Below are 15,994 nucleotides of genomic sequence, written 5' to 3'. Positions count from 1 at the left end.
ACATATATTTTTTAATTATAATAATAAGACTACAATAAATATCTGTAGCCCTAAGTGACCAAAAAATGCAAACAACTTCAATCCCATTTTTAAAAAGATGCTATGCCTGTCCAAAGCAAGCCATATACTTACCAGGACCATATGGGATCATCTGGGGGCGGGGGGGGGGGCGTAATGAAAGAAATTTGTCTTATTGCATCACATTAAGTTTGGCAAAGGAAATATGTGCTTTAAATATCTAAATAAAAATAAGCTTAATTAAGCAGGTTGCCTCTTTCAGCTGTGTGTGTGTGTGTGTGTGTGTGTGTGTGTGTGTGGCTTAATGATTGACATGTTTTCAATTAGTCCATGAAAGCATTTAAGTGTGAATGAATGAGGCAATTTGGGAACAGATGTCCAGTCCTACTTTAGAAAATCACTTGAATAACTATAATCAAACAATTTTAAATTTACATATTTTAAAAATCACAAAATCCATAAAAGATGACCATTTCTTCCAAATCAGAGAGATCACTTTTGATAGCAAGAGAAAGGCTGTAAGTGTAGTGAGCAGCTAGGAGCATGGACTGTGCAGCCAGACCGTCGGAGTCAAAGCCAGGTTCCACTGCTTACAAAGGGTGCGACCTTGACAAGTTAATTAACCAGTCTGTATCTCAGTTTTCTTGTAACATTATCTTGATATTATCTGAAGTGTTTGCTATTATCATCATCATCTCTGCAACCAATTCAGTAGATGATAAATGCTTGCTGCTGTTGTGCTCATTGCCATCACTGTCACCACCAGCCGCTCCATAGTCCGACCAGTTACCCTGCGTTCCCCTTACACTCCAGCATCAGCAGAGGACGGGTGGGGACCAGTTTGCTTTATATTAAAGAACTGCTGGAATATGCTGTGAGAACTTTCACTCACTCTTTTGAACTACCCTCCTTACATTCATGGGAATAAAGTAAAGATTTTTGCATCTTTGTCCTCTCCTCTTAGATTGAAACTTTATTGACTACAGAGCTATTTTCTTTTAAATTGAAATGTAATTCATATACTGTAAAATTCAGCCTTTTATAGTATGCACTTTGATGGTTCATAGTATAGTGTGCAACCATCACTCCTATTTAATTCTAGAACATCACCATCGCCCCTCTCCCTCCGATCTTAAAACCACTGGCAATGAATTTTATATTCAGTATACAAACTTTGGGGATTTAGTTCAATTATTGTTATCACTGCGGGAGAGACTATTAGCTGCTCACTCCAAAATGTATTCCCCTTTTTCCCTTAAAGTAGGTATGTGGCTTCCCAGGATAAAAACTGAATGGCCCAGATACCCCTGAACCTAGGCATGGCTCAGCAGCTAAGGTCTTGCCAATGAACTACTAAAAGACATACTGAGTGACAGCTTCCAGGGAAGCCCTATAAGCCAGCTGATGGGTGCTTTTTTCTTCCTTTCTCGCCTACTGTTTGTCCCTCCATCCATCCCATTGCCAAGAACATGGGTTGTCAGGGCTGGAGCTCTGGTGGCTACTCTGGATCACAAGGGGTCCTTGAGAACAGGAGTCAGAGGCTAGAAAGGAGAAAATGAGAATGAGCCCAGGTCCTTGGAACTTTTCATGATACTGGCTCTGAAATATCTATCTCTGGAAAATTTCTTTCACACAAGAGAGAAACAGAAAGGTCTATGTTTCTGTCATCATTTGGGGAGGTTTCAGTTGCATGCAGTGGACTTCATACTAAATGACTTAACCTTTTAGCCCTGCTCCCATTAGTGCCTTATATTTTGAGTTACCAAGAAGGTGGGGTACTTGAAAAAAGATAAGATCATTTTTTTTTGCTCTCTTGAAGAATTACAGCAAATTGGAGGTCATCACAGAATACCATAGTTTTCAGCAATTTATGTAACTTAGCTTCTTATATATATTTTCTACACCCTCATTCATGAAAATCAATCATCCCCATAGACACTTAGGACACTTGCCTACAGGGCAATTGGTCACACTTTCAAACCAATCTACTAAATTGTAATTTCAAACTGGTGACAAGCAGCCAAGTGAACACGTATATCCACACTTAAATCCATTAAAGATCAATGGAGTGTGCAAAACAATAACTCATGTATAAACCTAATGGCGAACTAAAATAAGGTCCATCCACAATGTGTTCAGCAGTTCCCCTGAACCTGCTTCATATGGAATCAAGTTCAGCCTTCTGAAAAAAAAAAATAAAGTGCTAATTCTGAAAGAATAAGCTATCCTGAAAGGGCTACTTGTACTCTAAATACTCTGCCATTATGCTGGTAAGCGTATATAAAAATAAAAACATTTTTACAGTGAGAATTAAAATGTTCATATTCTAAACTCCTAGAGAGCAAAGATGTAACTCATATCCTCAGGTACTAGCTAGACTAGTGTGTTGAGTATAGTGGGTGCTTAGTAAATGGTTGCTGAGACAAATCAGTATTCTTTAAATGTGTATTATTTTAATCATTTAAGTAAAAAAATAGTTTTTGATCTTGGGAAAATAACTTTCTTTTTTATGTTTTCATTTGTTAGCAGGGGATATCATCATCCTCTTTCTAGGATTAATGAAAAAATACACACACACACACCCCCCACCCCATACAAAGTATCTAAGCAGCACCTGGTACCAAAGAGGTAGACAATAAATGAGAGTTGCTATTCTTCTTAAATCATTGATGATGATGATGATGATGATGATGATGCTGACTAGTCTGCTCAAGAGTCTATGCTGTACACTGGAAAAACAAAGTATAATAAAACATAGTTTTTGCCTGAAAATGTCCAGGGCAGATGGTGTATATGCATAAAAAGATAAGTAAAGATGAAAAGCACAAGAGAAGCCACAACAAATGCACAAAATTCTGGAACAGGATCCCAGAATGAAGTCCTAGTCTGAATTTTTGGCCTGTCTGTACCTCACTGCACCTCCATCCACACCATTATTTGCCTTGTCACCCCGCTTCTTGGTTCCTTCATCATATTCCACATTCTGAGATCTCACAGTTTCCTACTTCTTTTCCCAGACATTCTCTAATATGCCACTATTGGCTCATCACCCTTGCAGGTTGAGATGGACTGTCCACATCTGTGCAGGGTCCTCGGGGCAGCAGGAAAAGGCAGGACGCTGGCCAGATCCCTGAGCAAAGCCAGTGACTGCTACAGGAGTTCAGGGACAAGCTCACCCCAGGACCAGCCTGACGGCAGCCTCATGGAGCCAGTGAGACTTGAGGTGAGTTAATAAAGGGAGGTTTAGAGAAGAGAAAAGGAAGACAAATGCCGGGCAGAAGGGGCCCTGTGACTTGATAATTTCATATGGGAACAAGGTGTGGTCTCAGCAAGCTGGAATGACGAATGTCTAAATGGATATCAGAAACAAGGTTAGAGTTAATTAAGTAGGGGCCAGATTAAGGTGTTCTGACAGTAAACTGTTTGAGAATTGTGATTTTCCAGAAACACCTAATTGGCTTTGACATACAAGTACTCACTGTACAAAGGGCAAAGCGGAGCTTTAGGAATATTATGTTGGTACAGGTCCATATGGAATGAATGGGCAGCCAATTGATGTTTGGGGAGAACTGAAAAAAGAAGGTGAGTCTACTTCGGTAGGAACACCGGACTTCAGAAACACATGTAATTGGTTTTAACATAAAATATAACCCTTAAAATCAAAAAAGTTAATCAACTAGCAACTGTAAGGAATTTGAGTTTCCATTAAATATCTAATTTGAAACAGTACTTTAGGTCTGTAAGATCATCCAGAACATGTTTACTTTAAAGGTCAGGAAAACAAGGCTCAGAAAGTTGTATGACTTGCCTGATGTCTCACAGCCAGGCGGAGACAAAGCCCCCACCTGACAGCGCCGCCCTACCTCCGGCTTCCGGCTCTACAGGTGACCCTTTCACATCCAATCCCACATCTCTAGTTTTGGTAAAACAATTTAATTATATATGAAGATATTTTCTAATTTTCTAAGATATTAACTATTCCAGATATTTATTCTTTCTTTTTAAATAGTCATTTCGCTCTTTGTCAAAGTCAGGATAAAAATCAAACTTAACAAAATAACAGAAAGGAAAATTAAAATGTGATCTTTTTCTAAACTTTCCATTGATGATAATGCTATTACTTTTTAAACTGAACCAAAATATGATATCCTCCTTATTACAAGTTCCTATTAATAAACATTACATAGTATACAGAATTTTAAAATCAACCTTTAAAGATTACATCTACTCAATAATATTATGCTAATAAATAATGTGCTTTGAATGTTTTGCTTCAGTTAGCCAACCCAATTACAATCTCAGTTTAGAGACCTAAAATTCTACCTACTCTGAAATAGCACCTACTCTAAAAAAAGATGTCCATATTAGAAGATTAAAAAAGTAAGTTCTAAGAGGATGTGCTGCCTCATAGGGACATTTGTCCCTGCCTACAAACCCTAATGCCGCATTGCATTTTCTTAAACTCAGGTGACAGAAGTCTGGTGCCAAATGACCTTGGCGACTAGCTAGAGTTGTCAGCAACCACTTTTCCCTAGCCATCTTCAGCTACTGATGGACAGCGCCTCCACGCACAGTGAAGCCATAAATGACCATTAAACATAGGCATTTTAACTCCTCACAGGGGCTGATCGTTTCAGCTCTGCCTTGTAAACAACTAAGGAACTCCTTTGAAAGTTATGTGTCTTCCCACGAGATGAATTAGTTCTTTATATAAAGGACATTTAGTACAAGGAAGCAATAAGTCAATCTTTGGAGCCCCAAATGATTTTTGGAGGGTAATTTTTTTTGACTTTTTATCAAAGTAAAATATGCATAGAGAAAAATGCATGAATCTTAAATCACAGTCTCTAGAGTTAGCTTATGCTTATTAGGAAAGTTTTAAAATTAAGCAGCAAATAGTTCCTCACATTTATAACTTTTACTAAAGATATTTGACATTCATTTTGAAGTATGCTAGTTTACTTTAGGATAACTATAAGTGGAGACTATCTCAGGAATTTAAATGGTAACTTAAAGGAACAAAGTTGGAGTTCATGCCTAGGAAGAATTTGTTTAGTATTGAAATTTCACCATCGCTGAAAAAATTCTCTTTGGGCAGGACCTCACAATGTGAAACCTGAAAATATGCTCAAAAGGAGTCCTAAAATTCCCATATGTTTATTCATATGTTTCTAACTGATGTTAATTTTTTAACAGAATTATATGTTTTGAGAGATTGGTTGACCTTAAAAATATGCTTGCATGAGTGCTACAAGTTTTAATGCTCCACATTTTATTACTTCCAGTGTCTTTTAGATAATTAATCTTGATATCTATTTGTTATTTGGAGTAAATAATAGAATCCTAGCAAATAGAGAATGTCTCATAAACAACAGATAGGAACTGTATAAGCTGTAAGGAAATTAGAACTTGAATGTCTATGAAAATTATATGTCTATGAAAATTATATATTTACTCCTAAAAAAAAAAAAAGAAGAGAAGAACAAAACACTCTCTTAAAGTATAATGGTTTTCTCAGTAAATTCCAAAAGGTCAAGTGTAAAAAAATAGTCCCTCTCCTTAAATACTGAGATTCATCATCCTGACATTATTTACCAGAGTCGCAGTTCATGAACTGATAGGAGACCCCCTGATCATGTGCTCTGTTGTCATTCATTTGACTACTCCTTAATTATACTGTGAGGCAAAAATGTGAAGAATATATATTAAATGTTGGGCATTAAGCTTTGGCACTCTATGCAAGTTCAACCACTGCTAATAAAAATAATCAGCATTTATTATGTGCTGATCATCTGCCAGACATTAACCTGAAAATGTTACCATGCATGTATTAAGAATATTTCAATAATAAAAAGTTCAGTAAATGATAAACTTTTCTGCAATCACTAGCTATTTAAACTATTAACATTTAACCATATTCTTTTTTTTAAAGATAAAGTACTTTAGATATGGTTAGAGTATACTTATGTACATCTCTCCAATCCAGTTTCCCTACTTCTCTGCCTGTCCATCGGCATCCAATATTAAAAAGTTGGAACATATTCTTCTGACCCATTTCCATATTTAGTCATTTTCTGTAAACTATCTACCAACATGTATGTAATATTAATATTGACACAAATGTGCTGTATTATAAAATATCATTTTCACCTCAACATTATATTTTTGAGATATATCTATACTAATGCATGTAGATATAGTAATTTAATTGCTTCTATAATTTATTATATGAATAAACCATAAGTTCATCCATTTACCTATTAATGGCTATTTAAGATTTTCTCTCAACTTGAGGCTATAACATTTAATGCTTCATTGAATATATACATATGGATTAGTGTTTCTCTAGGATATATTCCTAAAGCAAAATTGGTGGGATTTAGGACACGTATATACATAATTAGCTTTATAGACATTGGCAAGTTGTTCTTTAAAGTGGTTGTACCAATTGACGCTAACAGCAACACAGAAGTGTCTCTCATTACCTTTCTTTCTCTCTGACACTGGCCTTGGTCAGTTCTTCTAATTTTTGGCCAATCAGATGGTCATTCAATGCCATATCCTTATTATTTTAATTTGTAAATCCCTAATGACTAATAAGGTTAAACATCTTTAATTAGTCTTAGCCATCTATGTCTGATGACCCATTTTTCCCCACTGGGCTATTTGTCTTTTTAAACATAATTTCTAGGAGCTCTTTAAACAGTGTAGTTCCCCCCGCCCCCGTTATATACATTGCAAATGTTTCCCAGCTGTGTTTTGTATTTTTACTTTGTCCATGGAATTTTTAGACATTAAATGTTTAATGACATATTAAAATTTTAATATAATTTAAAGAATCAATATTTTCCTTTATAAGTTGAACTCTTTATGTCTTAAGAAAACCTTCCCAACTTAGGTTGTAAACAAAGTCTTCTACATTTCCTTCTATATGTTTTAAAGTCATCCTTTTCACATAAAGATTTTCAATTTATCTAGAATTTATTTTTCTTTATAGTGACCATTTACTAAGACAAGTTTTCCTAATTGTAATACTACCTTTGTCATATGTCAAGTTCTCTTCTATATGTGTGTTTTTATAGGTTCTTTATTCATCTATATTAGTCTATTTGTCTATATTCTAAAATCACAGTGTTTAATTCTTATAGTTTCCCAACAAATCTTTATTGGTAGAGCACATCTCCATCTCTTTTCTCTTTCAAAATTATTCTGCTTCTATGGATACATGGATTAATTTGTGGGGAGGTTGGCGTCTTTGTGAAATTATGATTTCCCATTCATGAACATCGTCTGTCTCTTCACTTAAGTCTTTTTTATTCCTTTAGTCAAGATATATCATTTTGCCCTGAGATATTTTTTTATTTGAATTACTCATTGATACCCCATTAAGATTTGGTACCTCTTTTAGACCTACATTCTTATAGTTTTGTTATAATCATGAGTGGGATCTTTCAAAAAATGTATTTCCAATTGATTATTACTACTGCAAAATGGAGCTAATGGGGTTGTTCTGAGAAATTCGTATAAATCCTTTAGTAAGTGCTTGCTGTACATCAGGCCTTCTCTAAGCTTTCTCTGTCCTTTCCCCAGAAAGGAGAAATAATGTAGAGTTTTAGTTTAGGATACCAAAAGATAATCAGAAAATCTAAAGTTATATAAAATATTTATATGCCAAAGTATTTTTAAAAGTAGTTAATGACTGGTAGAGTCATGATACATTAGATAAGACTTACAAACACAAGCAAATTAAAACACATTTAAAATCCTCACAGGGTGACAGACATATTATATATACTTGGTAGGGTGTATTGATTTTTTATTTGTGATATCATATTTTATAACTCAAGTAGCAAATGTACTAGAGACCAAATTTAGTCTTCTGGTCTCAACAGTCCCAAGGAGGAATTCTCCCAAGAAGTAATTTTGGTAGTCAATTCAAGTTTTACCTGTAAGCATGCTACAAAAATCAAAGATTAAATTGAAATGTACTTCCTTTCAAAACACCTGGCTCCTTCAGTACCCGCTGCACATTTTTTTCATAAAATCAGTTAATAAAAAGTATAGTGGTCACTAATCAATTAGGCTTTATGAAGCTATCAGCAGCTTTGAGCATGTGTGCTTTTGCAATTAAAAATTAATTCCTTCTTTATTCTACAAACACTTATGAAAAACAAATAGATCAAATTTTTCAGAAAAGGTAATTCTGTCAACAATGTGCTGAATGAATTCAGTTGAGAAGATGCTAATGAGAGAACAAAAGGTAAATCATTCTTCATTAACATAAACATTCTTGACACATTGTTACTTCCTTGTATTTAAGTCCACTGTGTACCCCAATATAGTAGCCAACACAGAAGTATAATTAAGCTAATTAAGTTATTATCTTCAGATGTTATCAGTTACATTCTAATGTTTCCTTTCCCTTGTCAGGGTTGGGGAGGAGGTTAGTGAACACCTTGAAAACATATGGAAATAATTATATTCCATTTTACATAAGTGTATGTGTGTTGATTGAACTAATTTTTCAGTTCACAGAAATAATACTTGCACCAATCTGCCCCTGCCCCCAAAACTGAGGGGGAAAAAAATCAAGTGAAAGCAAAATCTTTCTTAATTAATTGCGTGTTTTGTTTCAGTTGAGGTCCAGAGAATTACTGGCTTGACCTCGAGGACAAACTCTATCTTTTCACACACAATATTTAAACACAGGCATTTCTGAGGATCCGCGCTTGAAAGCTCGCCTCAGTTCCACAAAGGACACTTCTATTTTACCAGTCAGTAAAAGGACCACTCTACCCTCAATTGGAACAAATATTTAAATAACTTTTCTACCAAAGTACCATAGTTGCTAAAATAACTGCTTTGTGAACCACAAAGCTACTGACAAATGAAGTTTGCGCTAATTACATACTGAAGAAAATCCCATTCTGTAATGAATTTTATGTTAATTATTACCCTGATTTTGTATCTGGCTGACAACCAAAAACAACGTGATCTGTTTCTTGACTATTCCAAAAATGAATAACAGCCTTTGACAAACATCCTATTTCTGTGAACAATGTAAATCATATACATGCAGAGTGTCAGGCAATGATTAGAAGTTCAGTTGCCTGCTGTGGATTCTAGACAAATGGCTCACTTAGATTGCTATTCACAATGTGGAGAATGAATAGCATTAGCCCTCTGAGAGGAAGCTAACTAGAAAGTTTCTCTAATGCAATGTAAAAGTTAATTTTTTGCCAAAAGGCCCTAATTAAGTGAGAGCTGAGGAAGTGTCACTTAAAGGTCAAAAATGACCCCTCCCGCAAAATTGAACTTTTAAGTGAGTTTCACAACTAAGTTAGGCTGTTCTATTTTTCAAAACTTATTTGAAAGGGTATAAAGAAGAAATTTTAAAGACCTAAAAAGAGGATAATAATAATTTTACCCAGAAATGTGATAAAATGTTTTCTACAACTGATGCTACTTCTGTCCAAAATGTTATATGTATTGGTGGTAAATTTGTTACTTCCAATCTATAAATTTCCCATAGGCAAACAGCACCAAATTTACATGCTTTACTATTAACCTATACACTGACTTGAAAGGACATCATGGAGATAATCCCCAATATTCTTCCCTCACAAGTCATTAGTACTATTTTAACAATAATACTTGGCATTTAGAAGGATTTTCACATTTTAAAGTTCCTTTTCATGCATAGCCTGTGATGGAATTCTCATAGTGTTTTCAATCTAAAATACTAACAACAGAGCAATAGAGAATAGTCAAGGGGATTTCCTCCACCAACAAACACCCAGCACAACTGAGCATCTATTGTATTCAAGGGCAGGACTAGCTGCCAGAGCGGTGAGAATCAACATGGATCCCCACCTCTTGGAGCAGAGCTACTAATCCAGTAGGAGAGGCAAAATAAGTGCATAAATGTTTAGGATACTAGAGCGGACTTACTTGAAAGCAGATAGAATTGTGCAAACAGATTATGTTGCTCAACTATTTTTCCTCTCTCACCCACCTGCGTTTGCCAAGTGGTGTGTGTGACCTATACCAGGAAGGCTTCTTGGTGATTCTCCCATTCTGCTCAAGAGCCTCCTCCCAACAGAGCAGAAACTCATAAATAAGGGGCACAAAAGGAATTTCCACTTTTCTGGCTATTAATGCAAGTAACAACTCATGTTTAAATTCTTTCCCTTAGACAAATACAGAGATGATGGTGATTCATCTTTCAATGTCTATTTAGAAAATAAAGTTACACTTTAAAAGTTTTATATCCTCTGGCCCGAATGAAGTGCTTGGATTGAGAGACACACCTACCACAGAAATTGTTAGAATTTCACAAACATATTAGGAGGCCGATTTAGCTTCTGGTATTCAGGAAGCTTTGATCTTCCCCCCGCCTCATATTATCTCGTCTAACCCCAGTTCTGACTGTGTTAGTAGGGAATTCCCCTTTCAGGTTTAATGCTTCCACCCACTCAATTACTTATGACCTCAGCAGGTTTCAGGAAATTCAGCAGCATGCACGGTTTTTATTATGATGTAAATCAATGTAATCTCATGTAATAACAATGTTCATGACACCCTTCAATCCTTGCCAAGTGACAAAAATTGTTCTTAGTGGCACCACTATAACAATTCCACTATGTTCATAATTAGTTCATATTATTCAATTTCCTTTATGGTGTAAATTATGTAACAATTAGACTTGCTTATGAAGTTTGAATGTAGTATCCACATAGCAGCACTTTCCAAGTCTTTAAATAAACCAACTTCAAAACGAACTGACATATTTCCGATTTTGCATAACATCAAGTGGGCAAAAATTAAAATATAACTATAAAATACTGTTCACAGAAAGGAGGAATAAAACTTAGGTGGCAATGTGTGTATACCATAGTAAATCACAAAAAAAAGAGCCTTGAATATCAACAAATGTTTAAAAGGTAGGCTCTGCATTTTCAGAGTTTACTGAAAAAAAAAATACACACACACACACACACACATACACACACACATGAAAATTAATTATAGTGCCCTTGGAAATCTTCACCACTGTTCCTGTTCATCCTGGGCACTGGCTCAGAGAAGGATGTGAATGTCCATCACAGAGAGGATGGGAATGACCAAAACAGTAAGAGGTGTTCTGGCCATGGCTGAGAAAGCTAATTTACTCAGTGTCTGGAGGAGAAGTATGAGACAAATATGCAAAAAAACACTTGAGAGAAGACTATAAAGAGGCAGAGTAGAGGTATAAACACAGACACACATGTGTTTGCTTTGAAGGTATTCTAAGGCAGTCTTTTCTGTGATCCAACCATTTCATGGTTGGACAAGAAATCCACTGTCTTGTGAGTACACGTTCTCTAATTACAGTGTGAGTACTTCTGAGCACGAGGTCATCACCATGAAGAGGCACAGAGAGAACGCTCAGAAGTTCCCACCAATCCAATTCTCACAATAAAGTACAAATTACAAATCACAGTTTGATTTGCAAGTAACAGGGACCTGCATCTTGACCTCTGTAGTCAATGATACTGCTTGTTTTTATTTGCAAACTCGTTTTTCTAGACTTTTTTTTTCCTCAAAACCACCGCCAGAGAAACAAACTTTCATAAACTAAATATGACTAACACTTTGAAGTAAAAATATCCACAAAGAAGTTAGGATTGGAAGATGGTCGAATTTCCACTGACCCATAAAACAATTTGGGGTTTATATATAAAGCTCCTTTTTTCTTTACTCATTTAAATCATTACAATTTCATGTTTAGATTTGTGGGCAAAACATCAGTTATTTTAATGTGACTCCTCCACATACTGCCCCAAACAAACTTTAACGCTTGAGGAAGATGTTTGAAGCTTGCCAGACACAGGAAAACTCGGAAAAGTGCCCATACACTCTGCCTACCACCCTATCACTTTGCTTTTCTCTCCTCACAGATATGAGAAAATACCATCCAAACCTCTTCAGAATTGCTCAAACCAACCACCAGCACCAGTCAGAATTAGCAATTCAACTTCCGTGTTTCTAAGAATAAAAAGAAGTGACACTGTACCGGGTCTTCAGTTTTGTGACTATTCAAGAGTTCAGACAGGAAATCTTCATAAAAGTTCTCTCTTCGAACCAGTGGAAATTCCCTCAGGAAAACAAGCCCTTCATTTTGGTCTCCGCATACCTAGAGAGATAAGAAAGCTGAGTTAAGCTTTCAGACAGAGACTGGAGGGAGGGGGCACTGAGGAATTAATGTCTCAGACTTGTAGAAACTTCTTGGATTCATTTCAAGTCTGATTAGGACAATCAAAAACAATGCGTGCAAATACATATTAATGTGAGAGCCACTAAAATATTCTGACATGTGGCTAAGCCTTGGTTGAACGCCAGGAAAGTCCCCAGCTAAGTTGGTGTCTCTTAATTGACTGGTGCACATGTCAAAATTTGGTGATTATAAGTTATCTTTGTGGCCAGGTCCAGTGTGGTCAGGCTCCTAGGCTCATTCCATTGGGCTATCCATCTGCACGTATGTATCCCACAGGGGTCTTGGATCTACAGAGATCTAACCCTAGCCCCACAGATCTGAATCCCACAGACCTGAGCATCTGGTGGATCCTGGTGTCCTTTTAAAAATATAGGATAGGATATCTGGCGTAGGGGAGCTGGCCTGAACCCAGAACTGACTTCCTGAGTCATTCAAGTGCTTTAGAACCAAATGCACTTTAGCTACTCTGGAGGGAGGTATTGGAGAACTTTTATCTAGAGCTTATCACATACCAGGTTCTTTACACATGTTATCTTGCACCAGCCCCAGAAGGTGTCTGTTATTAGCCACACTTTACACATTAGGAACTGGAGGCACAAAGGGTTTCAGGAATTTTCCAAGTTAGTAATTGTTGAAATCAGCACTCAAATACAGGTCTGACTCTAAAACCCTTTTCTTTTCATTATACCACTTTGCTACTGAACTACTCAAACCTTCTCTGGTAGAGGAGAAACTATTAAGTAACTCCCATAAATTCAGGAAATAATCAATTCACCCAGGCTTCCTGTTACCTTTCTGAGCCTTGATGTACTCATCATAAAATGGGAATGATACCAGCATTATTGGATTACTGAGAAAATAGGAGATAACATATATAAAGTACTTAGTGCGTGACTTGCATATGGTAAGTATTCAATAAATAAGAGCCAACATTAACAAAAGCACATTTTTCTAAATTAACAAGTAAAAATCTAAGCTTTTGACATATATGAAATTCTTTGACCATATTTGTAATGGACATTACAAATGGGTATTATATTATCTTCACATTATCTTTATATTGTTTCAACTTTCAAATTTTATACATTTTTAATTGTATACATTTTTTATGGTATTGGTAATATCAGTAACGACTGTGTGGGTGTTCATCACATTAATTTATACCATCTTGAAAGTCTGCAATAGATCATAATAATTAAAATTATTTTAAGTCCTAAGTCTTTCGTAAAGGATTATAATTTTCTTTAACTCCAATATAAGTGGCCTCTGTTGATATACGGTATATTGGTATCATTGTAGTGGACAGAATCTTGGGCCCTTTTACTCCCTACTGTCATATTGGCGAGTCCAGTGTAATCACATGTGCCCTTAAAGGCAGAAATTTCAATGGGGTAAGTGTAGAAAGGAACTCAGAGAGATTCAAAGAATGAGGAGGACTTGACTCACCGCGTCATTTTGGCTTGAAGATGGAGGGGGGCACATGGGAAGTGTGAGAGGAAATGAGGTCTGCCAACAAGTGAGTTTATTGTTTTTGAAAGGACTAATGTATGGTGATTGCTACTGAATCTCACATTTTATGAATCATTTCTCCAGAAATCACAATGGTGGCCAGTTAACTTCAGTCATCCAATGCCAGAGTTCTTAAAAGCTAAAGTCTGAAAAGTAGACTAATAAACTTAGGTGCATTTTCTTTGTGAAAACTTTTGTGCCTGTGGGGAACTTGGTTTGTTGAAGTGATTATAGAAATAGACAGAAATAATTCAAATCTCTTCCAGAAGAGACAGTAAGATGTCAAACATGAGGACTGAATGCTCACTAACCCTCTCAGCAATGGAGGACAATCAGCAAACATTTTGTCCGTTTGGTTTATACTTTAATTCTCAATCATACTGTGTATTTGCTTAAAAAAATTTCTGCCTGTTTGTTTTTCCCAAGAATGTTGACATTTTGTAAGACTCACAATTCTCGCCAAGATACTCAATTTATCAAATACTTTTATGTGACATCACGGCAGAAGTCTTTAATTAAACTAAATCCAATTTAATCCTGAGAACAGATAAGCATGTGAAAGTTAAATGAATGTAATTAAGACCATTGTACCGCATAGATATCTTGTGCATATCTGTTTCTAATTTAATTTCTATCCATGAACACTATTACAAATTAGGCAATTTAAAATACCCAAATTACTTCGGTCACTATTAATTTAGTTTTGAATATCTATATTTTGTGTGTTATAAAAACAATGTGATAATGAAGGAGAGATACCAAGATACATAAATATATAAAAATTATTTTTGTGTGTTTTAAAAATGATTATTTAAATCCACAGTAGGGCATTTATGCATTCATTCTTTTATTCATTACTATGTATAGACATTTACTAAAGTCCTATGACTTATCAAGTGCTTCAGTATAGGACATATTTCTAGATTCACACCAAAAGCCATAATTTTCTCATCATCTTTGGTATACACCTAGAGTAAGTGCATTTCCAAGCCTCCTTTCCAATTAACGTGTTCAAGAGGAAGTGTTAGCTGGTAGAAGTAATGGGTGCTACTACCAGGCCTGGCCCATAGCAATCTCCTACATCCCCTCCCCCAGGCTCTTTTGCCCCCAGGCCTGTCTGGAATGAAGATAGCATCAGGGAGATCCTGGAATCAGTTGTTAGGGTAGAAGAGGTTTCTAATACTGTTAAGTGATCAAGAAGTAACAGTCCACTGTGTTGGAACCATTCTCTATTTTATACACTATTTGTTTCTGTGCTTAAACTACCCTAATTAATACAATGAAAAAATCTAGGTGAGCACAGAATGCTACAGGAATACAGAGCAAGGGTGATTACCTCTCCTGGGAAGAATTAGGAAAGGCTTTAAAGTGGGGTTGAAGTAAGAGTGGGATTTACCAGCTGAACAAGAGGGAGAGGAGTGAGGAAGGGAAAGATTGCTCTTCCAGGGAGAGGTTAACAGCCTGGAAAAAGCATGGAGGCTTGAGGCATCTTGTTTTGTTTGGTGTGCTTCAAGTAGTCTGAAATGGCAAGAGTATGGTGTACATGAGAACAAGTGATGGAATTGAATTTGTATAATGGGCAAAGGCCAGATTGTGTACCATGGTTACTGAAAAACCTAAGCTAGAGCCTTGCTTGGACTTGTGACTTTGGAAGGGTACTCTGGTGGTTCTGAAGAGGTAAGACTAGAGATGATGTGAGCAGTTTTCAGATCACTGAAATTATTCAGATGAAAGCTCATGAAAACCCTAGGGGCTGACAGGGAAGGAAAGGATCATAAAATCTGGTAGACAAAAGAATGTAGGGCATGTCTCAGTTTATGTCTATATTTTCTGCCTGGATTTGAGTGGAAGAGCAAAGTGAACAGCAGTATATTCAACAAAATAGGAAATACAGGAGGAGGGCCATGTGTACTGGTTAGATGGGGAATCTGGTTCCAGAGAAGTAGAGTCCAAACTGCCTTGGGCAGAGAAAGGTGAGTTTCAAGCATAAGAAAAAGGATAGTATCTAGATAATAGGTAAATGTTAACATCACATGGGAAGTACATGATATTTGGCATTAGTATGTTTGCTAAGGGAAAGAAAGGAGTTTGAGAAGATATGAGAGCTGAGATGAGAACCCTGGGAAGCACTAATGTTGAACACATAGCATGGATCCATCTCTAATGGTCTATTTATGCACATAGAACACATTATCAAGAAGAACCCAGACT

At 36.2% G+C, this 15,994-nt stretch overlaps 1 protein-coding gene across 1 annotated transcript in view; it reads right to left on the bottom strand.

The window, feature by feature from the left end:
* Positions 1 to 15,994, bottom strand: part of ADAMTSL1 (ADAMTS like 1) — an 890,629-nt gene that overhangs the window by 647,154 nt on the left and 227,481 nt on the right. The window contains exon 2 of the mRNA XM_054583189.1: positions 12,074 to 12,193. Coding sequence (XP_054439164.1) covers positions 12,074 to 12,193 — 120 coding nt within the window. The remainder of the gene's footprint in view (positions 1 to 12,073; positions 12,194 to 15,994) is intronic.

This window comes from Pteronotus mesoamericanus, unplaced genomic scaffold, assembly GCF_021234165.1.
Source record: "Pteronotus mesoamericanus isolate MK-2021 breed Mesoamerican mustached bat unplaced genomic scaffold, CSHL_Meso_final contig_73, whole genome shotgun sequence".
NCBI classification, from domain to species: Eukaryota; Metazoa; Chordata; class Mammalia; order Chiroptera; family Mormoopidae; genus Pteronotus; species Pteronotus mesoamericanus.
Note: the sequence above shows the minus strand (reverse complement) of the source record. Positions and strands in the feature narration are given on the sequence as shown.